Raw genomic sequence first — 27,828 nt, 5'->3', positions numbered from 1 at the left:
TGTCTCAGTCTCCTGCACAGCTCCATCCAAAACCGCAGGAAATAGTAGCGAATCGTGGACACAGCCCAGATCATCACACAAACTAACCTCCCTTTTATTCACTCCATTTAGACCTCACGCTGCCTCGGCAAGGCCAACAGCATTATCAAGGATGAGTCGCACCCTGGCTACTCCCTCTTCTCTCCTCTCCCATCAGGCAAAATGGATAGAAGCGATTCAGGGACAGTTTCTTCCCAGCATCCAGAGAGCAGTGCTGAACTACTATCTACCTCTTTGGTGACCCACGGGCTATACCAAGCTATAACTTGCACTAAACGTTATTCCCTTATCATGTCTCTATACACAGTAAATGGATCGATTGTAATCATGTGTTGTATTTCTGCTGACTGGTTAGCACGCAACAAAAGCTTTTCACTGCACTGCGGTCCACGTGACAATAAACTGAACTGAATTACACTCCAAGGAATAAAGTCCTAGCCTGCCCAACCCTTTCCTATAGCTCAGATTCCCGGGTCCTGGCAACATCTGCGTAACGAGTGATTAACGTGCTTGAGTGTCTGTTTTGCAGAGTTTTAAATCTGTGTCCTCCGGGTCTGTAACCAGTAGCGAACGTTTCACACATCTTCTTGCCTCCCTGTCAGCCAGCCTATCTTGTATCCTTTCATACTGTTACTATCCTCCTCACCACTTCCAGGCTCTGTGCCATCTGCTTGTATTGGTGCTGTATCTCTCTATAACACAACCCCCCCTGGTCTGAATAACTTATTTAGCACCATAGACACAAAGTGATGGAGTGACTCAGCGGGACAGACACCATCTCTGAAGCAGCGTCAGACTGAAGAAGGGTCTCGACCCCAAAACGTCACCCATTCCTCTCCAGAGATGCTGCCTGTCCCGCTGAGTTACTCCAGCACTTTGTGTCCATCTTCGGTTTAAACCAGCATCTGCAGTTCCTTCCTACACATTATTTAGCACGCCAATCTGCCGTCAAGTTAATTTCCTATCAGTGTTGAAGTGACACTTTAATTCTTTCGGCTTTAATTTTGAATGGGAATCATGGCCTCTAGGTTCAAGAACAGCTTCTTCCCATCAACCGTCAGGCTCTTGAACCACCCTGCACAATCCTAACCACAATCCTACCTCAGCACCGAACCACTATTGACTTTGAATGTTCAAGAAGGAACTGCAGATGCTGGAAAATCGAAGGTAGACAAAAGTCTGAAGAAGGGTTTTGGCCCGAAACGTTGCCTATTTCCTTTGCTCCATAGATGCTGCCTCACCCGCTGAGTTTCTCCAGCACTTTTGTCTATCATGGACTTTGAATACCAAGGTCGCACTATTGTAGTCTAGTTTACCTATAGTATAATCGATAATTTACTGGATAGTTAGTTGTTGTATTGGGACTGGTAAATGGCTAGCAAAGTTTCAGAGGGATATGGGCCAGGCACAGGTATAAGAGATTAGCTCAAGGATGCAAGTCGGCATAGACAAGTTGGGGAAAAGGGCCTGTTTACATACTGCATGACTATGACAATCCTTGCGCAATACATGGGAACATATTGTCAAAGGACGAGGAAATGGCAGACGTGACCCACTTCTTGTTGCGTTTAGTGCACCCGCAAAGCTGCAGCAAGTAAGAATTTAAACTGTAGATTCTTGAATGATCAAACGCTCTCCATGTATTCCACAAGGATCGTTAGATTTTCATAATCATGCAGTACGGAATTAGGCCTTTCGGCCCAACTTGTCTATGTCGACTAAATTGCTTCCTTGTGCTAGTCTCACATGCCCATGCCTGGCCCATATTCCTCTCAACCTTTCCTGGCCACGTACTTGTCCAAATGTCTCAAATGTTATTCTACCTTCCTCATCCACTTCCCCAGGCAGCTCATTTCATATATCCAATCTCCACTGTGGAAAAATGTGCCCATCATATCACTTTAAATCTCTCCCTTCCCACCTTCCAGTTTTAATCTCCTCTACCCTGTGACCATTCACGTTATCCATGGCCCTCATGATTCCTACATCTCTGCAAGGTCACCTGTCAAAACTCCAATGCTCCAAGGAAAATAGTCCCAGCCTATCCAGTCTCTTCTAATGACTCCTGGAGGGATGAGGGTCATGTGCAGGCAGAGGGGATTAGTTTAGTTTGGAGATACGGCACGGAAACAGGCCCTTCGCCCCACCGGGTCCACAACAACCAGTGATCCCAGCACACTAACACAACCCTACAAACACCAGAGACAATTTACACTCATACAAAGCCAATTTACCTACATGCCTGTAGGTCTTTGGAGCGTGAGAGGAAACCGAAGATCTCGGAGAAAACCCACGCAGGTCACGGGGAGTGCAATCAAACTCCGTACAGACAGAACTCTTAGTCAGGATGGAACCCGGGTATCGGGCACTGCAAGAGCTGCAAGGCAGCAACCCTACCGCCGGCCACCGTTTAGATTGGCATTATGATCAGAACAGACACCATGGGTGGAAGCGCCTGTTCCTGGGCTGCACTGTTATATAGTCAATAGTCAGCATGACCTCAGTGGACCAAAGGGCCCGTTCCCACGCTGCATCTCTCTGCGACTTCTAAGTTTTCTCATTCTGGGGAAGATTAGTTAAGGGCCTGTCCCACTTGGACGACCTAATCCACGAGTTTAGAAGACCCTAGACGAGTTGAAAAAAATGTCAAGGTCGTGTTGACTCAACAAAGTAAAAGACCTCCTACGACCCCCCTCGACCTCAGTCTTCCCCACCTAAGACCAACTATGACTAGCTACGAGTGGAAAATGATCACATGATAAAATGATGTCATGTTTGCATTTTTTTCTCGGGCCAGTTACCGACCTACGACTACCTAAACTAACATCACGACCTATTACGACCTACCTACCAGTAAAAAGTATCAATTTGTTCCATGCCGACCTTTTTTTCACTTGTGGACATTTTTTATCAGGCTGGAAAAAACGCCGCGACCTACTTGAGGCCACCAGTACGCGGAGACCACTCACGAGCATGAGGAAGAGTTACGAAGACCTCCTATGATCTCGTGGCGACCATGCTGCGAGTACGAGTCACGGGCAAACTCGGCAGAGATCGCCAATTAGGCCGTGAAAGTGGGTCAGGGGATTTACAGAGTTCTCGTTTCCCGAGCTTCATTTAGTACAGTGTTTTGCAGGTAGCACACAACTGGTGGTTAATGTAGAAGTACAACACAGGAACAGGCCTTTTGGCCCAGAAAATCCATGCCATACATGATGCCAAGTTAAACTAATCTCCTCTGCCTCCACCCAATCCACATTCTTCCATTCCCTGCATATCTGTGCGCCTATCTAAAGTCCTCTTAAATGGCATTATCGTATCTGCTTCCATCCCCACCTCTGAAGGACTTTCCATTTATCTACCATTCTCTGTAAAAATAACTTGCTCAGCACATCACCTTTAAACTTCTTGACCTCAGGAGCTGTTTGCAGGGAGTGTGCATGTTTTCCAACGTGTGGGTTTGCATGTTAATTGGCCTCTGTGAATTGCCCCTGGTGTTAAGGGAGTGGATGAGAAAGTGGGATAACATAGAACTAGTATGAATGCTAATCGATGGTCGGCACGGAGTCGGTGGGCTAAAGGGCCTGTTTCCATTCAAAATTACTAAAAATAAAGGCACTCACCATGTGTATCTGCGGCTTCTGCATGGTCAGTCTGTGGATATTTCCACCATATGCGTCTGGCTTCAGAACAAACATCGTGACCTGCCCTTCCCCACTCATTATCACCACATAGGGATCGCACACCGCACAGTGCATTATCGGCGAGCCCAGGTCCACGGGAATGAAGTGCAGCTGGTTCACTGAGGTAACAGAGCAAAGAGTTATTCAGAAGCAGCAAACATTGGAATGGGAGCAGTTCAACTAAAACTGCACTGCCACCGGCGACATCGTGGCGCAGCGGTAGAGTTGCTGCCTCACAAGGCTAGGGACCAGAGTTTGATCCTGACAATGGCTGCTGTCTGCACGAAGTTTGTATGTTCCCCCGGTAGCCACATGGGTTTTCTCCAGGTGCCCCGGTTTCCTCCCACACTGCACAGATGTCCCGGTTTATAGGTTAATTGGCTTCTGCAAATTGCAAAGTACCCCTAGCTAGTAGAATAGTGGTATTGTAAGGGTCGATCGCTGGTTGGACTTGGTGAGCCGAGTAAGGGGTGGTCGCTGGTTGGACTTGGTGTTTCCTTGCTGTAGCTCTGGAGTAAAGTCACTGCACAGGCTAAAATGCCAACACCCCAGCTGATCTGCATTCATAGGTAACTTGGAACCAGGTTTAGAAAGAGCTCCAATGGGTTAGTATCTGCCATACAAATTAGGAATGAATGCCTGTATTAATATTGCCAAGGATTAAGGCTGCATCCATTGGGTATGAGAATTTACTCACCACCTTCCAGCAAGCGAATTCCCAGCGGCGAAACCTGCACAATGTATTTATTGTCTCCGATGTTGCCTGCAAAAATGGTCGGCCCCTGTGTGGCAAAACCACTGGCATCCAGCTCCATGATTTCCTGATCGGTCTGTAGTATCTGCCATTGGAGGAGAGGAAAACACAGACAAACTGGTGTGAACACCCTTATTGAACTAGCGTCAGGTGTGGTTCAGAAATAACTCTCCCAGCAGCTGTCTGAATGGGTAGGCACAACATGCTGGAGTACCTCAGCGGGGTCAGCCAGTAACTGTGGAGACTGAGGTAAGGTGACATTTCGGGTCGGATCCCCTCATTGTGTATGAAGAAGGGTGCCAACCCAAAATGTCACCTATTCTCTTTCTCCAGAGATGCTACCTGACCCACTGAGTTACTCCTGCGCTGTGTGTGTGTCTTTGGTATAAACCAGCATCTGTTTCTACAGTGGCTGAATGGAGTTCGATTCAGCTAATACGAGGTGTGGCATTTTGGAAAGACACTCAGGGCAGGACGTGCAGCCAAATGGCAGCGCCCAGGGGAGTGTGGTAGAATTATACCTAGAGGTGCAAGAACATTGTTCCATGAAGTGGCGAGACAAGTAGATAAGGTGGTGAAGCAGGTACTTGGCACTCTTCCCTCCATCGGTCAGGGTACGAGGACCAGGAGGTGGGAAGTTAGGTTACAGCTGCAAAAGATGTTGGAAGACCATATGCAGAGTATTGTGCAGTTCTGGTTGCTATACAGACGACATTCAACTGGCTGACCTAAACTGACACTGCAGTCCGCTTGGGGAACAGGGACTGGCTTTCAAAGAAACCACAACCCCAGGTAAGTGTCGAAAGTGGCGAGCTGCCATGAGATACCTGCCATTATTCATCCTTCAACAAAAAACACTAAAGGATTTAGTCTGCTCAAATGCGACTCCCAATGCTGGCAGTCTGCTGGGTATAAATTAGCAATGAATTTCATCTTTTATAACAGTGATTACACTTCAAAAATGTTACTTAAAGTGGTGTAGAACATCAAGTGGGTTTGTGAAAGCCGTTACATAAGAGCAAGTGCTAGATAACTGTTCAGTTCAGGAACAGTAAAGTGCAAGACAGTTCACGGACCGAATATAAAAGTCTCTTTTGGGCGACACAATTGCACAAGGAACAAAATGTTATTTTTACAACACTTCAAGAGAGACAAAAAAAACAAATGCTGGAGCCAGCTGGTCAGGTGGCAACTGTGGTGGTGAATAGACTGATGACATTTCAGGTCAGGAAGTTGCCTGTTGTTCACAGTTGTTGCCTGACCCAACAGGTTCCAGCACCTGCAGTCTCTCGTGTCCATGCCTCTAGGGATAAAAGGAAGTGTAGAACAAGACCTACCATTGTTGAATCCTCTCGACTCAAAATGAGGAAACCATGTTTCTTCCCATCTTCCTCTGGAGTGACCTCTTTGGAGTCTTTCTCTGCCTTCTCGCCATCACCCGTTTGATCCTGAGTAAAGAACAATGAGTTGAGGATCAGAAAGAAATAGTTTAGGTTTTGCATAAACGGCAAAAATAAAAGCAAGCATTTAACAAGGTTTGGAAGGTTTGAGCTATAGGAAGAAGTTGGATGGGCTGTATCACTAAACTAAAGGCTGAAGAAATAGAAACAAGGAACTGCAGATGTTGGTTTACAAAAAAACACACAAAGTGCTGGAGTAACTCAGCGGGTCAGGCGACCTTTCTGGAGAACATGAATAGGCTGGGCCATTTATCCCTGGAGTGGAGGAGGCCGAGGGAAGACCTACAGAGGTTTACAAAACCATGAGGAACATAGATAAGGTGAAAATCCAGTGTTTTCTCCAGGATAAGGAATCGAAAACTAGAGGGCATACGCTAAGGTGGGGGGGGGGGGGGGGGGGGGGGGGGGGGGGGGGGAGAGAGAGATTTAAAAAAGCACCCAAGAGGCAACTTTAAAAAAAAAAAAAACATTATAAACACAAAGGATGCTGCGTATATGGATTGAGCTGTTTTATTCCGACTAACAATTGTTCAACTTATAGGTGAATTGGCAATTCCATATATTTGAATTGTGATCTGACTGTACATGGATTAATTAGTTATACTCTAAATTAATTAATTAGTTTAGGGAAGTCCTGAGTCCTGCACCTATCTAAAAGCCTCAAACACAACTGTCATATATCTGCCTCCACCAGAACCCTGGTAACACGTTTCAGGCACCCTGTGTAGAAAAACCTGCCACACATATCTACTTTTAATATTGCTCCTCTCACCATCAATCTATCACATTTCCACCCTGGATAAAAAGCTTCTGTCTGCCCTATCCAGGCCTCCCAAAATGTTATATATTTCTATCAGATGGAGCCAATTACAATTTTGGCCGTTAAATGATGTGGCATTATAGATTTTGTTATTAAAACTAGTCAAGCAATGATCAACATTTGAGTCTGAAGAAGGGTCTCGACCCGAAATATCACCCATTTCGTCTCTCCAGAGATGCTGCCTGTCCTGAATTACTCCAGCATGTTGTGTCAATCTACATTTGAATCCAGGAGAAAAGAGAAGAGGGAATGACCACGGTATGAGCGATCCATGATTATGCTGGCTGCTTTCCCGAGGCAGTGTGACATGTGGATGGAGTTGACGGGAGAGGGAAGCCAGCTTGTATGATGAAGAGGGCTGCCTCTATGACACTAATAGGCTGTGGGAACAACTGCTGAGCAGTGCTGACTCATTTCACTGCACTGTTAGAGTTATAAAGTCATGGAGTCGTACAGCACAGATACAGACCAAATCCAGCACCAACCCTCATGGCATCTTTAAAACACCTTTAGGACAGCATGGTGGCGCAGTGGTAGAGCTACTGCCTTGTAGTCGAGACCTGGGTTCGGTCCCACCCACGGGTGCTGTTGCACGGAGTTTGTACGTTCTCCCCGTGGGTTTTCTCCAAGATCTTTGATTTCTTCCCACACTCCAAAGACGTACAAGTTTGTAGGTTAATTGGTTTGGTATAAATGTACCTTGTCCCTAGCGTGTGTAGGATAGTGTTAGTGCGTGGGGATCGCTGGTAAGCGCGGACTCAGTGGGCCGAAAGGCCTGTTTCCGCGCTGTATCTCTAAACTAAACTGAAAGGTGCCATGTAAATGCTAGCTTCCTGCACCTCACATTGACATGCAAGTCTGTTTGAAGCCGATAGTAATCATGGTAGTACAACAATCACACTAAGAATTTTGAGATTCCAGCAACTATTTTTCGCAGCTTCGACTATACTGGTCCCCAGAAGCTGTTCCACATATGAATTAGGTCACCAGTGGAACCTGGGACATTCAAAGTAAAGACAGAGTACCCTTTGTTAACATGCAAGGAATAAACCAACTAACTAAGGGTCTGATTCCTATGGGAACATAAATCCTTGTGAGCCAATTTAATCAGAACAATTTATAATGAACACTTTTACAATAAATCTATCGATTATTCAGCCAAAATCAATCACAGATTGAAACATCACCCTCCAGTGGGTTGGAGAACAGCAATCTGTTTGAAAAATAAAGCCAGGCTCTGAAAGTGGCCTCCTCTATATCGGTGAGCCCAAGTGCAGATTAGGCGACCACTTTTGTCATCAACCTGCATACCTCGTTAATACCCAAATGGATCACTTCATTGCAAACATTTAAAACTAAATCCTATGACATGCTTCTGTCCATTTCAAAAGAAATGTTCATGCGCTCCCAACTTTCACCATAGAATCATACAGTACAGAAACGGGGCCCTTCGGCCGACCACGTCACAGTGACAGAGGCTCTACCGGCTGGGAGTAAGAACTTAAATAGTCTGTTGGGTCAAAACTGGAAAGAAATGCAAATAAGTATCGTACTGCATACCTTTGTGTTCACTTCATCTTTCACAGCAGAGGCAATAACGGTCCACATGTCGTGGCAACCTGGAAGCTCGAAGGTCGTGACCACCTGAGCCCGGATACTTCGCTGTTTGAAGAAAAGGCACAGGTTAGCTTGCTTCACGCAGTTCTTACCATTGGATGTCCTCTGGCGCGTCACTTTCTCTACCCACCAGGCATGTCAATTCCAAAGGACTGCTACTAAGGGATAATGTAGGTAACTTGTGGATACAAGGAACTGCAGATGTTGGTTAACACAAAAAAAGGACAAAGTGCTGGAGTAACTCAGCAGGTCTGACAGCATCTCTGGAGAGTGTGGATAGGTGATGTGGCAGAAGGGTCCTGACCTGAAACAACACCTCGTCCATAGACATAGAAAATAGGTGCAGGAGGAGGCCATTCATTGTGATCACAGCTGATCATCCCCAATCCATAACCCGTGCCTGCCTTCTCCCCATATCCCTTGATTCCACTAGCCCCTAGAGCTCTATCTAACTCTCTCTTAAATCCATCCAGTGATTTGGCCTCCACTGCCCCCTGTGGCAGGGAATTCCACAACTTCACAACTCTCTGGGTGAAAAAGTTTTTTCTCACCTCACTTAAATGGCCTCCCCTTTATTCTAAGACTGTGGCCCCTGGTTCTGGACTCGACCAACATTCCGAACATTTTTCCTACATCTAGCTTGTCCAGTCCTTTTATAATTTTATATGTTTCCATAAGATCCCCCTCATCCTTCTAAACTTCAATGGATACAAGCCTAGTCTTTTCAAATCTTTCCTCATATGACAGTCCCCACCATCCCAGGGATCAATCTTGTGAACCTGCGCTGCACTGCCTCAATCACAAGGATGTCCTTCCTCAAATTAGGAGACCAAAACTGTACGCAATACTCCAGATGTGGTCTCACCAGAGCCCTGTACAACTGCTTGATGCTGCCTGTCCCGCTGAGTTACTCCAGCGGTTTGTGGGGAGGTTGAGGTTTAGGTTTATTATTGTCACATGTACACTGAAGAGCTTTGTTTTGCAGACTTTCTAAACAGATCAGATATACCGTACATAGATACATCAGTTCAAACTCAAGTACAATAGGCAGAGCAAAAAGGGAAGACACAGAGTGCAGTATATAGTTCTCAACACGTAAATCGATTCTCAGGTCAACCAGACACCATTACTGTTGCTGGGTTATTATTATCCCATGTACCGAGATACTGTGAAAAACGTCACCCTGTGTGCGCTATCCAGTCAAATCATATCGCACGAGTACAATCGAGTCACTCTCATGTACAACAGGTAGCGCAAGGAGAAAAATACCAGAGTGTAGAACATAATGTTAGTGTCGTAGCATTACACATACAAAGAAAGTGCAGATTATTTTCAAATTACAGGGTCGCAATGAAATAGGCTGGGAGACGGTAACTACACTCTAGTTTATGATAGCTGCTGCATGTTTCTCTGGACTGACAAATAATTAGCATCGACTACCGTGATCTCTGTGACCCAGAGTGAAATCCAGTGCTTGCATTCCTTGTAGTTGAAGGCACAGCACTGTTGCAGCCATTCAAATCGGGGAAGGCAATGACACTAGGATTACCGGTGTAGTGGTGGCATGGAGGGACACAAGTCTAGAGGCAGAGGAGGCCAGGGCAGGCTATAAACAATGGAGGGATACAAAATAGGCCATTTTAATCTCAAGGTGCTGTTCGACAGGAAGCCCACATTGATCAGCAAGTACAGGATCGATAAACAAATGGATCCTTAGCAGCATTGTATGAGAATCAAAAGTTTATGCATCAAAAGTTGTCTGGTGCAGATGATTAATAAAATCACGTCACATATCCTGAAACAAAATAATGATGTTTAAAGTTTAAGGGATGCTGGCACACCATGCATACCGTCCCAAATAAAAACACTGACAAGAATAAGGAAGGATAGCTAGGGTCAAGTCTGCAGGTAACAACAACATGGATGTGCAAGCATAATAAAATCTCCCACGTCTCATAGCCAAGGATAAACGGCCATCTTCAGAATTCCACTACTTGTCAAAGAGTCAGTCGAGTAAAACGCCTATCCTTGGGTGTTCACAGACTTTACCAATGATCTCTGATATAGTCCTGGTAATCCCAAGATTTAATATAGCACCAGTGACACCAGGGTCTGCCACAGTAATGTCTCACTATAGCAGATAGTAGCTGGGTGCAAACCAAGAGTTATACAGCACGGAAACGGGCCCTACAGCCCAATTCATCCGCGCTGATCTAGGTGACTTACTGAGCTAATCCCAATTGCTTGCATGCGGCCCATTTCCCTCGAAGCCTTTCCTATCCATATAGTGGATCAAATGTCTTTTAAATGTTGTAATTGTATCCATTTCCATCACCTCCTCTGGTAGCCCCTTCCAAATACCCACTGTGTAATTAAAAATTGCCCCGTCAGGTCCCTTTGAAATATTTCCCCTCTTACCTTAAACCTTTGGCCTATATTTTTACACACACCAATTTCAGGGGGAAAGACTTATTTATGCCCTTATCATGTTTAGCAGCACCATTGGGTCATCGCTCAGCCTCCTACAGTGTAGGTGGGAGGTTGATGCAGACTCAGTGAGCTGTGGGACCCGTTTCTGTGCTGTATCTTTATATCAAACAGCTCTGACTTTAGTGAATGCTGGTGGCAGTTTTGAAACAAAATGGCCTCAAATTCTCAAGAGAGTTGTGAAAATCAGGACAAAACATTGCAGTTAAGATCAGCTAATACAGTTCAAACTCTCAATCGATTCTGTGCTTTTCCAGATCAGACGAGGCTCTATTTAAATAATCTCAGGTAGACAAAAGTGCTGGAGAAACTCAGCATTAAATAATCTCCTTGACTCGTTATGGGAATAGCTGTTCTTATAATGTGAGAAATCTGTGGGATGAACAAAGTCCATGGAGGGTTAGGTTAGAAAGAAGAGAAGAGATAAATCACAGAGCGAAGTAAGAGATTCTATGGTTTTGGTCTGGAAACTGTACTTTGGAGAAAAGAGATGAGCACAGGTTGGAGCACATTTATAAGACAACAAATGCAAATAGACAGAGGCTGGCAGGGCTTGTATGTCAGATGCAAAGCTTGGTCAGTATCTAAGTTGAGAGCAACCCATTACCTGTAGAACGGAGAGTGCACCATTCTTCCCGTACCCCGAACATACAACTATCTCCAGGTCAGGTTCTGGATTATTCTGAAACTAAAATTGAATTGAAAGGTTAGACAAAATGCAACCAGGACAGAATGTAAGAAAGAACACATGCACAACGTATGCTCAGAAACACTGTATGGATCTCCCCCCTACACTGCAGAATTGTCTTTACCTTTGCCCCTCGTGATTTTATAAACTTCCATAGTCACCTTTCAGCCTCTTGTGCTCCAGGAAGAAAAGACCAGCCTATCCTTAGAAGTTAATACTTCCAGATCCAATAATATCTTGGTAAATCTATGTTTGCACCGCTCCAGTTTAAAGACATTCTTCTTAGCAACCAATTCTCACTCACCTCTTCGGAAAGGAAGGCAGGTTCTCCCATTGAAGCATTTACACAAGGACCAACGTTCAATATGCTGTCGCAGACCTGCAGGGAAACAGTGGGTGAACTACTACGTCATCAGCATAACTGGAACTCTGGCAGATTTTCAAAACACAATCAGTACATGCATCGCGATTCAAATTGGGAGTTTAAGCCCATACTGTGGCAAGAACATATAATACAGCCTTTCACACCATCATCCCTACCATCACAAGCATTGACATGAGACGTTGCCTCAAGAAGGGGGCATCTATCATCGAGGATTCCCGCCATCTGGGGCATGCCCTGCTACCATCAGGCAGGAGCTACAGAAAGCCCATGTCCCACACCAAGTTCAGAATCGGCTACTTTCCTATAACCATCAGGTTCTTTAAACCTAATCCTACTTGAGCAACAGAACACTAATAAGCACCTCTTGCACGACCATGATCTTGGTTTTGAATTGTATATATTTTTGCACTTATGTCTTTTTTTTTTGTTTGCACAGCTTTTTTTCCCTTTCATGGCAAAAATTTCACTACGGATTTTGTTTGTTTTTTTTTTTGCAATAGTATTGTGGTTATTAATTTAATGAATTTTTGTTTATCATATATTGTCCAAACGTACTGTGTGACAGCCCTAAGCTGCTGTAAGTAAGAACTTCATTGTTCCATTGTCGGTACATATGACTAAACAATTTCTACTCTTGAATTTATGTGTGATTAATGTGTAATTAATGTTTTAGTGTGCTGAGTCTGGGTGACTGTGATGCTGCTGCAAGCAAGATTTTCATCGCATTTGTACCTCACTGTATTTGTTGATTTGACAATAAACTTCTCGACCATGTTTTGAAGGTTCCTCAAGGAGACAATTCAATGTGTCTGACAAATCATGCGAAACAAATGGAGGGAAATAGAACTGTGCATCTGGCCTTTTTATATCAAGCCGTCTGTTACCAAATGATAAAAACATAATCAAAATATGAGGAAGACCCTGGGGGGAAATGGTGCTGGTCCATTCTGGTACCACCCATGCACCATGTTCCAGAATGCAACTAGTGATGACCACAACATTTGCCTTCATAGACTCAGCCAGGATTTCAAGCACCCCTTTCTGCTCCCCAGTTCCACATTGCTGGGAGTGAATGATCCTACAGCAGGATCATCAACAATGAAGATTGTGTACCCGTCTCTGGAATTCTCTGCCACAGAAGATAGTTGAGACCAGTTAATTGGCTATATTTAAGAGGGAGTTAGATGTGGCCCTTGTGGCTAAAGGGATCAGGGGGTACGGAGAGAAGGCAGGTACAGGATACTGAGTTGGATGATCAGCCATGATCATATTGAATGGCGGTGCAGGCTCGAAGGGCCGAATGGCCTACTCCTGCACCTATTTTCTATGTTTCTATTACCCAACCCTTCTTCTCCCGTTCACCTCCGTTGTGACTCTGCAAAAAGAACAATTTGGCGGAAGGAAATGGGTCCCCTACAGAGCCCCCTTCTGGCACACAAAGAACGTGTTCAAAGTTTTGCGTGCCATTTTAAGATCACGGTGGCACAGTAGAGTTGCTGCGTTACAGCACTTGCAGCGCCAGGGACCCGGGTTCAATCCTGACTACGGGTGCGGTCTGTACGGAGTTTGTACGTTCTCCCCATGAACGCGTGGGTTGGCTCCAAGATCTTTGGTTTCCTCCCACACTCCAAAGACATGCAGGCTTGTAAGTTAATTGGCTTGGTATCAATGAAAATTGTCCCTAGTGTGTGTAGGTTAGTGTTAATGTGCGAGGATCACTGGACGGTGCAGACTCGGTGGGCCGAAAGGCCTGTTTCCGTGCTGCATCTCAAGACAAAATTAAACTAAACCAGCAGGATTTAAAAACCTCTTTGACACCGGACAGGTCATGTCCTACCTCAAAGGAATAGGTGGCCAGCTGAGTACCGGACTGGGCTTCATTCCCATACACTTCAATCTCGTCCATGTCATCCAGCAGAGAAACATCCCCAGCTGTAACATTAAACACAAGAGTTACAAGTGATTTAGAATCTATCCACTTTCTTCCTATGGAGCTTTCAGCATTGCCCCAGCCCAACCATCCAACTGCAAGACATGTCATTCTGCAGAAGAATAGTATAGCTTGAGCATTTTTGGTGAAGATCAGGATGTAGGGTATTGGGTTAAGGATGGTGGAATGAGAGGAAATGGGAGGTTTATTGGTGAAAAACTTGGAGAAAAGGGTGTAAACCTATGAACTACGGATCAGTCATTTTGAGTAAGAAGCGCCCCGACCCAAAATGCCACCAATCTATGTTCTCCAGAGTTGCTGCCCGATCCGCTGAATCACTCCAGCGCTTTGTTTTTTTCCCCTCAGTCACTTTAGCCTTGGTGAAGGGAAAAGTTTTTAGAAGTAACAATCAGGGACAAAACTAGTTGCTAATCTTGACATGTAGATTGATCAGAGAAAGCAGTATGGATTTGTTAAAGAGATAGACACAAAATGCTGGAGTAACTCAGCGGGTCAGGCAGCATCTCTGGAGAGAAGGCAAGGCAAGGCAACTTTATTTATATAGCACATTTCATACACGACGCAGACTCAAAGTGCTTCACATAAAAACATGTCATACAATAAAATGAAATAATAAAATGAAATAAAATAGAACTAAAAGAAAAGAAAAGCAAAATTAAAAATGCATTATAAAAAGTGCAAAAGTTAAAAGTGCAATGTAGTTAAGATTTAGCTGAAAGCTAAAGTAAACATAAAAGTTTTCAGTCTTGTTCCTGTCACCAGTCAGAAGGAATGGGTGACGTTTCAGGTCGAGACCCTCTTCCGGCTGATCAATGTTAAAGACAAGTTGTGTCTCAAGCTTCATGAATAGGAAAGGTTTAGAGGGATTTGGGCCAAACGCAGGCAAATGGGACCAGCTCAGATGGAGCATTTTGGTCAGCATTGACGGGTTGGACCGATGGGCTTGTTTCCATGCTGTATGACTCAAAAGAGATGGCACCATGAGGATTGAGATCATCAAACCACACACATGAAATTGCAAGCAGTCATTTACCATCTACGATACTCGAACACTGATGATTTACAGAGATACATAGAAAATAGGTGCAGGAGTAGGCCATTCGGCCCTTCGAGCCTGCACCGCCATTCAATATGATCATGGCTGATCATCCAACTCAGTATCCCGTACCTGCCTTCTCTCCATACCCCCTGATCCCTTTAGCCACAAGGGCCACATTTAACTCCCTCTTAAATATAGCCAATGAACTGGCCTCAACTACCTTCTGTGGCAGAGAGTTCCAGAGATTCACCACTCTCTGTGTGAAAAAAGTTCTTCTCATCTCGGTCTTAAAGGATTTCCCCCTTATCCTTAAGCTGTGACCCCTTGTCCTGGACTTCCCCAACATCGGGAACAATCTTCCGGCATCTAGCCTGTCCAACCCCTTAAGAATGTTGTAAGTTTCTATAAGATCCCCCCTCAATCTCCTAAATTGTAGCTAGTACAAGCTGATTTGAAAGTACTCCTCAGATGGAAAACAGCCGCAGGTCCCAGAGATACTCACCAATCCAGCCGGCAGACAAATCCAGACGTTTCTTTTTATTGGGAGGTTCGTCCTGAGGAACAAAACAAACTAAAACGGTTAGATATTGGTCAGGAAAATAGTCCTCTTCTATTATTGACCAAAATTTCCCTGTGGGCATCCAACCTTTTCCCACGCACTACACTTATTGGGAAGAGTACTTATTGGATAGACATCTTGATCGGCATGGGCGAGTTGGGCTGAAGCGCCTGTTTCTGGGATGCATGACTCCATGAGTCACTGCAACTATATGGCTGCCCTCTGTGATTGGGCCCAAGAAGCCGATCTTCAAAATTATTGTGAACACGTAGAATCAAAACAATATTTTACTGGAAAAAAACTCTCCAAACTCAGTCCTTTTGGAGGATACTCTCACACTGAACCATAGAAGGTGGCCATTCAGCCTGTCATGTTTGCCCTGGCTCTTTGAACAACCCATGCTGTTAATTCCTCTTCCCTGCCCCTTCCTCATAGCCCGGCCTATATTTTTCTAGCTTTGTGCCCACCACATTCTAGGCCCCACTGCTCTCCGTGTAAAAAACTTGCCCTGCACATCTCCATGAAACTTTCCCCCTCTCTCCTCATAGCCATGCCCTCTACTGCTCCATTTCCATCCTGGGGGAAAAAGGTTCTGACTGTCCACCCGATCCAAGCTCAGTAATTATTGGAAACACTAAACTTTGCAATTATCTCAGGAAAACAATCATTTCATGATGAAATTCTTGTTGCCTCTTTAAATAATAGGAAGTTAATGGAGTGTTGAAAGTTGCTTGATAACAGTGTCAAAAACCTGCACTAACATTTCTGGGCAGAAAAACATTGTCGCCACATTGACGAAAAACATTTCTACGCTAAGACTATTTTCCCGTTGACAAACACTGGTCAACGCGAGCAGTGATAATTACACAGCAGATTTAATACCTGCTTCTCCCGATCTCTTCCGACATCCATTGGAGGTTCCTGCAGCTTCTCGATATATCTAAGCAAAAGCGAATTCCCCAAACGGGATCCAAGGAACAGATAGCCTGGCTCCAGTGTGGTCATCTGTGAACATAGAAGGGTCAGTTTAGCACAGGGAAAGCAATCCTCAGCCGTGCATTGCTCAACTTCCAGGATTCATGATAAAGTCCATGACACCCCCCAGAGTGGAATCCCCCCCAGAGTGAGATTCCCTCCCTCCAGAGTGGATGTCTGAGGCAAACCATACCACTGCAGGCACACAGGGGCACAACTCCCCCGAATAGCTGCAGGAAGGCAATTGACAGATGATGAAACACCTTCTGCCAGAATAGTAGATCTATAATGCCAAGTCAGGGAGACAACTTGGTACAATAAGGAAAGAAAAACACAAAGTGGCAGAGGAACTTAGCAATTCAAGTAGCATCTCTAGAGAACAAGGATTGGTGATGTTTCTGGTCTTCTCGTGTCTGAGGAAGGATGCCACCTATCCATGTTCTCCAGAGATTCTGCCCGACCTGATGAAATACTCCAGCACTTTGTTGTGTCTTATTTTGTACACCTGCATCTGCCGTTACTTGTTTCTCTTTGGCATAACTAGGCCCGTTGTTGATTATTTCGCACCCGAACACTGCAGAATCCTTCGAATCCACCTCAGAGCGAGTTCAACAGAATGCAATAAAACAGGGTGTTTGAGCAGGACCCGACTGTTTACCCACTTTACTCTACAATCTCACTCATTCACGCCACAAATACCTGGACTCCATTTCAGACAGGAGAATCGATCACACCAGGTCTTGAGAGCTCCCATTGTCCCCAATCACCGGAGTTATTTTGGGGAAAGAGTTTCAGATTTGTAGCCTTTGTGTGAAAATGTTGCTCTTGAGCCTCTGCTCTAATATTATTATCCATCACACCTTACCAATTATTCTTCCCACACCAGCAGATAGCTTCCCCATCTACACCCCGTCAGATGTGGCAACATTTTAAACTACTTGGGTCAGATAACCCTCAATCTCTGAATCACTAACCAATATCACAAAATCCCTGCAGTAACTTTCAAATTACTTGGATCAGACTGTCCTCAAACTCCTGAACTTAAATCAATACATATCACCGCATTAGAGGAGTATGTCAGAATTTCTACATCAGTGAAATTTCTCCACACAGGACGGGTGGGGGGGGGGTAGGTAAAGCTGGAAAAGAGACAAAGCTATGCAAGTATTGAGGGGGATAAAGGCAGGGGAGGGGAAGAGGGTAATTGGCAGATAGGTAGAGTAAATGACAAATGTTAGAGCTTAAAAGGAGACAAAAGAGTGTCAAATAAAGAGAGAATAAATCAGAATTTAAAAAAAAATTGGCCAGGTATGTATACATACGAGGAATTTGACTTGGTGCTTTGCATGGCAAAAACACGATATATAGCAGACACATGACAAAAACACGATATACAGCAGACAATTAAAAATAAAATAGACAATAAAAAATAAAGGGGAGTGAAATGTAAAGGAGGGACATGGGCGGAAGGGGTGGGGGCGCGGTAAAAGGGAAATGGTGGACTTGGAGATGGGAGGCGAGTGTACAGGGGAGAAAGGAACAGGGTCACTGAGGGTGTGGGGAGGGGGGGGGAGGTGGGAGATGGTGGGTTAAATCCGTAACCACTGGGGCAGGTGGTGGGCGGGGGAAGGAGAAGAGTGAAGGCGTCTAAGCATTAATTAGTAAGTTATCTAAAATAGCAGATGATCAGAATGAATAGAAATGTTAAAACTTACACAAGTGGTAAGGACACTAGCCGCTGCCTTGTCGAAGTGGAACGCACGGACACTCCTCATTCCGTCAGTTATCAGCGTCAACACATAGCTGTGGGAATCGAACAATGGTATCTGCTTAGATGTTGCAACCCACAGAACAGGGACATTGGAAAATGGTTGCAAGAGTAAGCCTCCACCTCTAGAAAGCCTGCCCCGACATTCAATACGAAAGATGAGGAATGAGTGCTAATGATACTTACATTTCGCCTCCTTTTAAGGAAATGACCATCTTGTCGTAAGACACAAAGGCAGCCTGAGCACAGTCCAGCATAATCCTCACGCCTTCCTGAATCCCTGTAGGAAATATATACACACACATTCAGAGCAATGATTTCTGTACTTGGCTCACAGCTAACATGGTAAAGTGCACAAAGTCCCAGTTATATGAGCAATATTCACCACATTGACAATTATCTATCCTTCGTTACATTAGTCATTCTACCTCTGAGCCTATTCATCCACAGTACTTGGTGACAGATTCCTATCGAATCCCAAATTACTACAGGCTTCATTCGGAAGACAAGCACATAATGAAGAAAGGAAGGAGGCAAAAGATAGCTGATAACATAAAACAGGTTATTTATGAACCAGTTAGTCTAACATCCAATGTCAAGAAATTATTGGAGTCTTTAATTAAGGAAAGAATGACTGATCACCTTGAATACATTCAATTGATCATGTTCAATGAAAACGTTGAAGCGTTAAGAAAATGATAACGAAATGAGCAAATGATTGTTTAAAATTTTTCAAACCAAACCTTCATTTCAAGATACCTTTCAATTCATCCATGTTTTAGGGATGAATGCAGTAACTATAGGCATTCGTTGAGGAGCTGGAATTTGACACCTGTCCAATGATCCTCCAGAGCATGAGACACAGAGCTGTAGCATGAGACACAGCGCATAAACAAGCCCTTTGGAGCAACTTGGCCACACTAACCAAGTTGGCATTCAAGAATTTCCCTGCATTTGGTCGATATCCTCCAAATCGTTCCGATCCATATCACAGTCCAAATGTCTTTTGAAATCGTTTTCAAGAGAGTTAGATTTAGCTCTTCGGGCTAAGGGAATCAAGGGTTATGGGGAAAAAGCCGGAACAGGGTACTGATTTTAGATGATCAGCCATTGAATGGAGGCGCTGGTTTGAAGGGCCGAATGACCTACTGCACCTATTTTCTTTGTTTCTATGTAATTCTATCCGCTTCTATAGCTTCTTCTACCAGATACAGATTACACTCTAAGTGAAAAATTGCCTGAGATCCCTTTTACGTCTTTCCCATCTCATGTTTAGCTTATAACCTCTAGTTATGGAATCCTCTACCCTGGATAAAAGACTGTGAGTATTCACTTTATATATGCCCCTCATGATTTTGTATTCTACAATTATGCCCGTCCCACTTGGGAAACCTGAACGGAAACCTCTGGAGACTTTGCGCCCCACCCAAGTTTCCGTTTCCGTGCGGTTCCCGGAGGTTTTTGTCAGTCTCCCTAATTGGATCACATTGCAGAAAACCTTCCCCTACCTGCAACCTCTGGCAACCACCTTCAACTAGCATCGCAACCGGCTTCAACTAAAAAATTACCTATTTTTAAAACGGCAAACTATTTTTAGTCGCGGCCGGTTTTGAATTTTTTGAAATAATTGGCAAAACATAGAAGAAGCGGAAACCACTTTCGACCATCAGGGAGACTGACAAAAACCTCCGGGAACCACATGGAAACCTTGGGTGGGGCGCAAAGTCTCCAGAGGTTTCCGTTCAGGTTTCCTAAGTGGGACAGGGGCATTAGGCTACCTATTAACCTCTTCTGCTCTAAAGAAAAAAGTCCTAGGCTATCCAGCCTCTCCCAGTTACTCAAGCCCACAAGCCCAGATAACATGCTGGTGAATTTTCTCTACACCCTTTCTATACCTTTAGTCTGCACTCTGAATAATCCCTATTAGCTCTAACTATTGTACTTGATTTTATCTATGTTGGGTATATCTGATCTGTTTGTACAGCATGCAAAACAAAGCTTTTCACTGCACCTCAGAAGACATGCCAAGAACAAAACTTTCCTTGATCATCATTGCTTTTTTGCATATCTTTCATTCATTTGTCCTTTGTACCTTCTATATATCTCATTTCCCTTTCCCCTGACTCTCCGTCTGAAGGTCAGGAGCTGAAACGTCACCTATTCCTTTTCTCCAGAGATGCTGCCTGACCCGCTGAGTTACTCCAGCTTTTTGTGTCTGTCTTCAATAATAAACTTCAACCTGGGTGACTAGAACCGTACACAGTTCCTCAACTGTGGTCTCAGCAACAACTTGCACGGCTGATCACGATGTCGGAGATGAGGAAACACTTTTTCCACACAGAGAGTTGTGAGTCTGTGGAATTCTCTGCCTCAGAGGGCAGAGGAGGTCGGTTCTCTGGATACTTTCAAGCTAGATAGGGCTCTTGAAGACAGCCGAGTCAGGGGATATGGGGAGAAGGCAGGAACAGGGTAGTGATTGTGGATGATCAGCCGTGATCACATTGAATGGCGGTGCTGGCTTGAAGGGTCGAATGGCCTACTCCTGCACCTATTGTCTATTGTCCCAATGTTTGTAATTGCTGCCCTTCCCTATGAAGGTAAGCGTTCCGAAAGCCTTCTTCACCACCTGGTCCACCTGGATCGCCATTTGCGGGAAAACCATGCGCCAGGAAAGCCATAATGGTGTGAAGAGAAGATAACTTACGTAGCGGGAAGGACGTTGTACCATTGGTCAGACTGTTCAGGGAGACTCCATAGGGCGGGACACTCTGGTTCAGGTAGAGCAGTGCGTTCACAGCAAAGATGACCACGCCACCTGCAAAATGGAGGCAGTCCACATCACACTGACACTGGAATAACGCAGGACAAATAACACAGCAACGTTATCAAGCTATGAAGCATCTCAGCCGTGCCGTGTCCATGTGCTGTGTGCAAGTCAACTGGAATCATAGACCGAGAAATATAAAGAACACTACTAAAAACCTGAAATATTGTGCTTTTAGTTAGAATGTAGGAACAAGCAACTGTAGATACTGGTATGCACATACCATCAGTCTGAAGAAGGGTCCCAACCTGAAACGTCACCTATCCATGTTCCACAGAGATGCTGCCTGACCCGCCAAGTTACTCCAGCACTTGGTGTCTTGCCTCTAGCTAGATTTGAGGAACACCAATTCATCGCTGGTGTAGCTACACTGCAGCTCTATGGACTCCATATTGAATTTGGGCATCTCAGGTGACTCACTTTCTTTGTCTTTATCAGACATCTTATTCCGTGGTTAGTTACCTGCAACGTTAACTCGGCTCACTCCACTACGGTTGAATCTTCCGCCATTATTCCCCACGCTGTACATTCTACACCCAGAGCAATTTTCACACAGAGAGTGGTGAATCTCTGGAACTCTCTGCCACAGAGGGTAGTTGAGGCCAGTTCATTGGCTATATTTAAGAGGGAGTTAGATGTGACCCTTGTGGCTAAGGGGATCAGGGGGTATGGAGAGAAGGCAGGTACGGGATACTGAGTTGGATGATCAGCCATGATCATATTGAATGGTGGTGCAGGCTCGAAGGGCCAAATGACCTATTCCTGCTTCTATGTTTCTAATCACGGTGTCAAATTTTTCATCAGGTCATCTTTGGTTCTTTCGCCAATAACTTTCACTGATCTTAACACCAATGGGAACAATTTCTTTCTACCAACTTTATCCCTTCAGGATCTCAAATGCTCCTCTCAGAACTCCTGTAAACTTCCTCTTTATCAAGGACAATCACCGTTCCAGTCCATCCATATATATCAAGTCTCTTATGTGTGGTATTGCAGCCTCACATTTTTCCAAAAGTGAGGCGCCAAAAACTAAACACAGCTATGGCTGCACCATAAAACTAAAATTGATTGGAAGATACAGCATGGAGACAGGCCGTTCGGCTCACCGATTCCACGCCGACCATCATTCACACTAGTTCTATGTTATCCCACTTTCTCACCTACTAAGAACAATTTACAGAGGCCAATTAACCTACAAACCCGCATGTCTTTGGGATATGGGAGGAAACCAGAGCACCCGGAGGAAACTCAGAGCCACAGGGAGACTGTGCAAACTCCACACAGATAGCACCAGAGGTCAGGATCAAACCCAGGACTCTGGTGCTGTTAGGTAACAGTTACGCCATTGCGCCAAATTTTAGTTAAGTTTAGTTTAGAGATACAAAGCAGAAAAAGGCCCTTTGACCCACCGGGTCCACACCAACCAACAATCACCCCATCCACTAGCACCATCCCACACACTAGGGACAAATCGCAATTTTACCAAAGCCAATTAACCCACAAGCCTCTATGTCTTTGGAGTGTTGGATGTAACTGGAGCACCCGGAGAAATCCCATGCAGGTTATGGGGAGACCGTACAAACTCGGTACAGATAGCATCCCTGGTCAGGATCGAACCCGGTTCTCTGGTGCTAGAAGGCAGAAACTCCACCGCTGTGTCACCGTGCCACCCCAATGTTTGGACATTTATGACCAGGACCCTCTGTAATTTCCTCCTTCACTTCCCTCAGCATCCTGGGATGCATCCCGTCTGCACCAGGGTGGTTGATCCACTGCAAGATCAGTCCCTCCTCTTTTATCATTGTTAGCCCATCAGGAATCCCACTTTCATCTTCCCTTGCCAACACTGTCACATCATCTTTGTGCGTCCTTTCTCTTACTCCTTTTTATTACTTCCCCTGAGAACTTTCTTAATCAGCCTGGTTTTAATTTGTACCAACAACCTGGCATCTGTCATCTGCTCTTTTTCCCTCCTACTGTTTTCACTGCAGCTTTTTTTTTAAAAACTGACCAGGTAGTGAAGGCATTTGTTTGGTGATTACTTGAAATGGACTGGTTTCAGTTTCCCTGTCATCTACTGCAGGAACACACACCAGATTTTCACTTGCCTATTTTCCATCTGTGAAGATGATTTATTTGAAATCAAAAATTGTTTAGAAGTGAACTGCTGACTAATTCAGTTTAAAAATTATGAAAGGGCAAGGACTTCCATGCAATACACTAATGGCCGTGAAAATAAAACAGGTTAAAATAAAATATAATGATTACATAAGCTTGAGTAATCAACTGGTACATTGTAAATGAACAAAACACACACACACACACACACACACTGATCAGATCGTCACAGGCACAGATGGAATCAGATCAAAGCTGTGCAGTCATGCCACATCTGAATAGTAACGGACAATTAATCAGCTAATCGAAGGAGGAGGCTCCCAGAACATCCATTGTCTGCAACGGCAGCTTGCCAGTGTGAAAGACAAAGCATCTGCAACCATGTCCAGGCAGTAGTGCCGAGTGGATGATCTAAAGCGGCCTCCTGCCAAGAATGGTTCCCTCGCAGAATCCAGTCTTCATCTACTTTCATTCACTCTGGGTAATCCAGAAACTATTTACAGCATCGGCAAAGACGATAGAACAAACTGGCTTTTTGGGTGCAGTACTTAAGACTTGCACTCCAGACTTGGCTGTCCCTCTAGCCAAGCTATTCCATAGAGTCAATCAGCATGGAATCAGGCCTACCTTGCCCATGCCGAACAAGATGTCTAGTTGAGCTAGTCCCATTTGTCCGTGTTTGGCTAATGTCTCTCTAAACCTTTCTTATCCATGTACCCGTCCAAACATCTTTACGATGTTGCACCCACCTGAAAACCTTTCTTTGGCATCTTATTCTCCATAACCACCACTTGTGTGATAAATTTGGCCCTCACAGCCCTTTTAAATCTTTCTCCTCTCACCTTAAATCTATTCCCTCTAGTATTGACTCTCCTACCCTAGAAGAAAATGCTGTGACCATCTCCATGTCCCTCATAATCTTATACACCTCTATAAGGTCACCCCTCAGCCACCAATACTCCAGGGAAAATAGCTCCAATCTCCCTTATAACTCAAGCCTGCAAGTCCAGGTGAAATTCTCACTAATCTATTCTGCATCCTTTCCATCTTAATGCAAGTCCAGGTGAAATTCTCACTAATCTATTCTGCACCCTTTCCAGCTTAATGCCACCTTCCCTGTAGCTGGGCGACCACAACCCCACACAGTAGTCCAAGTGCAGTCTAACCAATAACTTGTACGTTACTTCCAATAAAGTGACATCACCTTTCCCTATGTGTGTACCTGTCTAAATGTGTTAAAATTGTTGTTACTGTACCTGCCTCAACTACCTCCTCTGGCACCTCCATCACCCTCATTCAAAGACTGTTTAGATTGAAACAGTGCCTGATGGGGTGGAGGCTGATAATCTCACACCATTTAAAAAGTAACTAGACGACACATGCATTGCAAAGGCAAATGTTACTAAATAGGATTATAGTATGATGTAGGAAGGAACTGCAGATGCTGGTTTAAACCGTAGATAGCCACAAAAAGTTGGAGTAATTCAGCGGGACAAGCAGCATCTCGGGAGAGATGGAATGGGCGATGTTTCGGGTCGTGACCCTTCTTCAGTCTGAATTGACCTGAAACGTCACCCATTCCATTTCTCTAGAGATATTGCCTGTCCCGCTGAGTTATTCCAGCTTTTGGTGTCTATTTTAGGATTATAGTATTGATGGATATCACAGACCAAGTATCCTATGGCAAGTGGGTGTCCTCTGGTTGGGTGTTGAGTCTGGACTGAGTTGGAGGAGCAAATCGGGTTGTTTTACCTCTCTTAATATCTGGAGCCGCGAATGGAAATGGAATAAATGGGTAAACATCCGGAGCATACATTGTTCAAAGCATACAAGCGAGTTAGCAAGAGTTATCAATAAGTCAGTTGAAAATGAAGTGTCAATGATAGAGCCCCTAGCAAAAAGAAGTCATCCGAATATTCACGGCTATAATACCAAACACTCAAATAATAAAATCTCATTGTACGCAGAAGATGTATTATTATACATTACAAATTTGCAAATTAGTATACCTAATACATTAAATTTAATTGGGGAATTTGGTTCTTTTTCAGGATATAGAATAAATTGGAATAAAAGCAAAATTATGACGATAAAACCTCAAGTGCCGACACATCTGTTAAAATTCCCCTTTAAAATTGCAAAAGAGAAATTTAAGTATTTGGGTATCTAAATTACTAGAAAATATAAATCATTATTTAATGCAAATTATAAGCCTTTACTAACTAAATTGAATGCGTTGATTAAATTCTGGAAAACACTGCCGATGTCTTTAATGGGCAGAATAAACGCCATAAAAATGATCTTTCTACCACAAATTCTATATTTTTTTCAATCTACTCCAATATATTTACCAAAAAAATTCTTTAACAAACTAGACTCTGACATTACAAATTTCATATGGGACTATAGATCACATAGAATCCAAAGAAAACACCTGTGTAAACCCAAAGAATTTGGGGGACTGACACTCCCTAACTTTCTGTACTACTATTGGGCAGCAAATATCAAAAATATAATTCATTGGTTGGACAGCTCTGCCCAACAAATAGATTGGATAAGAATGGAGAAAGAGGATTGCTCCCCTTTTAATATAGGAGCGATCCTTCTCTCCCCGATAAAATTGAACAATATACTATTGTCAACAAAATAGAGAGAGTACAGAGGAGATTTACTAGAATGTTGCCTGGGTTTCAGCAACTAAGTTACAGAGAAAGGTTGAACAAGTTAGGGCTTTATTCTTTTGAGTGCAGAAGGTTAAGGGGGGACTTGATAGAGGTTTTTAAAATGATGAGAGGGATAGACAGAGTTGACGTGGAAAAGCTTTTCCCACTGAGAGTAGGGACGATTCAAACAAGAGGACAAAAATGAAGGGACTGAAGTTTAGGGGTAACATGAGGGGGAACTTCTTTACTCCGAGAGTGGTAGTTGTGTGGAATGAGCTTCCAGTGAAGGTGGTGGAGGCAGGTTCGTTTTTATCATTTAAAAATAAATTGGATAGTTATATGGATGGGAAGGGAATGGAGGGTTATGGTCTGAGCGCAGGTATATGGGACTAGGGGAGATTATGTGTTCGGCACGGACTAGAAGGGTCGAGATGGCCTGTTTCCATGCTGTAATTGTTATATGGTTATATTATATGGTTATAATATATAAGAAGAACCCAATTATTCACAGCACAATACGAATTTGGAAACAAGTAAAACTAACTTTAAAATTAAGGAATTTATCGCTTCTTTCTCCAATAGTTAATAATCCCTCATTCAAACCATCCATTATTGATAACACGTTTACCCACAGGGAAAGAGTAGGAATTAAAACGATTGTAGATATTTATGAAATGGGTAACCTTCTATCATTTCACAAATTACAATTAAAATACAACCTGAAATGTAATCAATATTTCAAATACCTTCAAGTTCGAGACTGCTTGAAAAAATAAATACAAGGATATCAATCTCTAACTTCAGATTTATTAGATGAAGGAATTAATAGAAAGACACTCAAGTAATATAATATCATATTTATATAATATTATTTTAAATATAGAAATACCTTCAACAGAGGCAATTAGAATGGATTGGGAACGAGAATTACTGATAAAAATTCCGAAAGACAGATGGGAAAACACTTGCCATATGTACACAAATGTTCGATTAGTGTAAGACATAATTTAATTCAATTTAAGATTTTACATAGATTATATTACTCAAAATCTAGACTGAACAAATTTTTTCCAAATGTCTCTCCCATCTGTGACAAATGTGCATCTCAAAACGCCACTATAACACACTCTTTTGTCTCCCGTACAAAACTTCATAAATTCTGGAATGACATTTTTGGAATTTTTTATTTTATTTTTTTTTAGAATAAGAAAAAGAAGTTAGATAGTAAAGGATAGAAAGACGTGAGATATATAGTGTGTGAAGAAAAAGAAAAAAGACGAATGAGTGAAGAAAGTTGAGAAAAAGAAAGACATTTTTGGAACGTTTACAAAACTATTTAACACAAAACTGAACCCCGATTACAGAACTGATTATCTTCGGATCAATGGAAGACGGATGTAAACTAACTACGTCTCAAAAATCTCTTCTTAACTTTGGCTTAATAACAGCAAAAAAACTCATACTTAAATTTTGGAAAAATGCAGCTACACCAACGCTCAAAATGTGGATAACAAATATATCTGAAATGTTACATCTTGAAGAAATGAGACTCCTCCTGTTAGGCAAAACAGACAAAGTCTTAATGATTTGGTTTTCTTTTATCGACTTTTTACAAGCATATGGTGCAACACAACCTTAGAAATTAAACGTTTCAGAACCGGGTGAAGGGTGGATAAAGATATTAAATAGGTATGTCTCTCTCAATCTCTTTATTTTTATTTCCTCTCTGTCTCTCTATGTCTTTTTCTTTTTCTTCTCTTTTTTCTACTCTATCACCTTCTACCTTTTCTTTGGGCTTTCTTTACTATCTCACGAACTAACACTATGGCTATGATATTCTTTTTCCTCTATCCGCTATACTGACTTCTCTCATTTCCTGTTCTATTCTGCTAAATTTGAAAATAGAAGTTGTACATGAACTGTATTATCTCATTATGTATTAGATACTTATGTACTACATTATTGTACTTACTTCTAATAAAAATTAAAAAATAAGTG

The 27,828-nt window shown here is 43.4% G+C and overlaps 1 protein-coding gene across 1 annotated transcript in view; it reads right to left on the bottom strand.

Annotated features, from left to right (window-relative positions):
* Window positions 1-27,828, bottom strand: part of cpsf1 (cleavage and polyadenylation specific factor 1) — an 86,980-nt gene that overhangs the window by 32,647 nt on the left and 26,505 nt on the right. The window contains exons 9-20 of the mRNA XM_055665526.1: window positions 20,930-21,040; window positions 18,412-18,505; window positions 18,173-18,260; window positions 16,365-16,487; window positions 15,426-15,477; window positions 13,771-13,865; window positions 11,853-11,927; window positions 11,468-11,548; window positions 8,317-8,418; window positions 5,814-5,924; window positions 4,420-4,561; window positions 3,663-3,841 (exon numbers count right to left, since the gene is read on the bottom strand). Coding sequence (XP_055521501.1) covers window positions 3,663-3,841; window positions 4,420-4,561; window positions 5,814-5,924; window positions 8,317-8,418; window positions 11,468-11,548; window positions 11,853-11,927; window positions 13,771-13,865; window positions 15,426-15,477; window positions 16,365-16,487; window positions 18,173-18,260; window positions 18,412-18,505; window positions 20,930-21,040 — 1,253 coding nt within the window. The remainder of the gene's footprint in view (window positions 1-3,662; window positions 3,842-4,419; window positions 4,562-5,813; window positions 5,925-8,316; window positions 8,419-11,467; window positions 11,549-11,852; window positions 11,928-13,770; window positions 13,866-15,425; window positions 15,478-16,364; window positions 16,488-18,172; window positions 18,261-18,411; window positions 18,506-20,929; window positions 21,041-27,828) is intronic.

Source organism: Leucoraja erinacea, chromosome 2, assembly GCF_028641065.1.
Source record: "Leucoraja erinacea ecotype New England chromosome 2, Leri_hhj_1, whole genome shotgun sequence".
NCBI classification, from domain to species: Eukaryota; Metazoa; Chordata; class Chondrichthyes; order Rajiformes; family Rajidae; genus Leucoraja; species Leucoraja erinaceus.
This window is presented reverse-complemented; position numbering and strand designations above follow the sequence as displayed.